General features: G+C 35.6%; 1 protein-coding gene across 1 annotated transcript; it reads right to left on the bottom strand.

Annotated features, from left to right (window-relative positions):
• Positions 1 to 744: 744 nt before the first annotated feature.
• LOC118852896 (vomeronasal type-1 receptor 1-like) lies at positions 745 to 1,641 on the bottom strand. The gene has a single exon (XM_036762616.1). The coding sequence runs from the start codon at positions 1,639 to 1,641 to the stop codon at positions 745 to 747; it is 897 nt and encodes a 298-aa protein (XP_036618511.1).
• Positions 1,642 to 2,216: the final 575 nt, after the last annotated feature.

Raw genomic sequence — 2,216 nt, 5'->3', positions numbered from 1 at the left:
ATAGAACTCAGATTAGAATGTACACCTTAATATTTCACAACGATCAGTTGTGAGTGGCTTAGCTAATCTCAACAATATACTGATCCAAGACAATACCTGAAGGACATACTGTAAAAAATGCTAACCATCTTCAGAGAAGGGATTCATGGAGTCCAAATGCACATAGAAGCAAACTGTTTTTCCCTTTATTTTGGGGGAGTTGGGAATCTATATTTTCTTTCACAACATGACTGACATGGAAATCTGTTTTGCATAACTGCACATGTATAACTTATATCACTTGCCTTCTCAAAAAGGGGTAGGGGAAAGTTCAAAATTGTAAATATGTATATATATATATATATATATATATATATTTTAATAATTATTTTTACTTATAGTTTAGAAAAATAAATATGAAAAACACAAAAATATAAAATAAAATTCACCCAATAAAATACACTGAATTACAAAGGGAACAAATTGTATCATAATTCTACACACACATAAGGAAGAAAGAAAGAAAGGAAGGAAGGAAGGAAGGAAGGAAGGAAGGAAGGACAGAAGAATGGAGGGAAGGAAGGAAGGAAAGAAAGAAGGAAGGAAGGGAGGGATGGATGGAGGGAGGAAGGGAGAAAAAATATCAATAGATAGATAAAATGATATTTAAATAAGTTCCATCACAAGTTAATATAATTTGATCTGGAATGATTTGATCTGAAATGATGATGTTAGGAGTAAAACATTTTAGGAGTATGTGATCCTTCATAGAATAGAACAGGACTTATGAATTTGGGTGTCACTGGTGATCATCACAAATGGGCTGATTGATTGAAAAGACATGGATAGAAAAGCGGTGATATGATCTGCCCAAGAAATGGTTCCATTAGAATTTTCTACATAAAGAATAAAAGGACCACTGATTATGTTAAAGCAGGCAAAGGTGGTCACCAGCAGCAAGATGGCTTTGGTGGCTCTAATCTCAGGGGTGACTCTGGATGAGAGGTTAGTGCTGTGAATGTATACAACTTGCTGTCGGTGTCTATATAGGAAAACTACCATGTAGACACTGCTGCAGGTCATGATACCCACAAGTAAACTATCATACAGAGACTTCCAAATATGAACTTTTAAAGGACTCATGGCATGCATATCTATAAGGCAGTATCCCAAATTCTTTCTTCCTTTATTTGTGCTATTGCTTGGACTAGTTACGTACAAGGGGACAAAAATATCCATTAACAGATTGACAACCCAACAGAACAGACAACAGGGTATGATACATTTGTGAGATCTGGCTTTGAGCAATGCCCATAAAGGGCTATTGGGACTAATAGTGATCACTTGAAAGACACTAAGCAGACTGATGCTGCAGAGTGAAAGGCCTCGGGACATTCTTTGGAGATAGGTAATTAACTTACACCCAATATCATCCAAGAAGTTTTCCCACCCCCAGATCTCTATGATCTTAGGTACTCCTCTGAAGAGAAGCATCATGGTGTTGACAAAGGCCAAATGGATGAGAAATGGGTCGACAGATCTTTTGTTATGTTCAGATTTGAAATTAATGCTATAAAAACAAAAGAGGAGACTGTTACCCAGGATTCCACTCATAAACTGGATCAGATAAATGATCCCCAGGACATCCTTGTAAGAAATCATCAGTTTTTTTGTCTTGAACAAAAAAAATCTGCCACAGCAACCTGAGTAAAGAAAAACATAGGGGCATTAAGATTATTTCAAATACAGAGATTTCCAAAAGGATATCACATCCTTTGAATAGTCAGTAGGAAGAACAATACACCTTTCATGTTCAGTGACTTGGGATATTCTATGTAAACAGTGTTTTCTTAGGTGTCTGCAGGAAAGTAGGTAGAAACAAATATTTCACATCATATAGCAAGATAAATTCCAGTAGATTACATGATTTAGACATAAGAAGAGAAATTTTAAAGAAATTAAAAGTGAAAGGAAGAAATTGCCTCTTTTGTATTTTTCTAGCATTTACATAGCACTTCAAAGTATTACAAAGCACTTTACAGATATCATTCATTTTATTCTCAGAAACCTTGGTAGATGCTAGCAATTCCCCCTTTTTGGTGTTGTTCAATCATTTTAGTCCTATCTGACTCTTTGTTACCCCATCTGGGGTTTTCTTGGCAAAGATACTGGAGTGGTTTATCATTTTCATCTCCAGCTCATTTTACAAATGAGGAAACTGAGGCAAACAGGGTTAA

Source organism: Trichosurus vulpecula, chromosome 6, assembly GCF_011100635.1.
Source record: "Trichosurus vulpecula isolate mTriVul1 chromosome 6, mTriVul1.pri, whole genome shotgun sequence".
Classification (NCBI taxonomy): Eukaryota; Metazoa; Chordata; class Mammalia; order Diprotodontia; family Phalangeridae; genus Trichosurus; species Trichosurus vulpecula.
This window is presented reverse-complemented; position numbering and strand designations above follow the sequence as displayed.

Excerpts from the sequence above, each read along its gene's own strand:
- LOC118852896 (XM_036762616.1), bottom strand. The coding sequence starts at position 1,641 with ATGATTTCTTACAAGGATGTCCTGGGGATCATTTATCTGATCCAGTTT.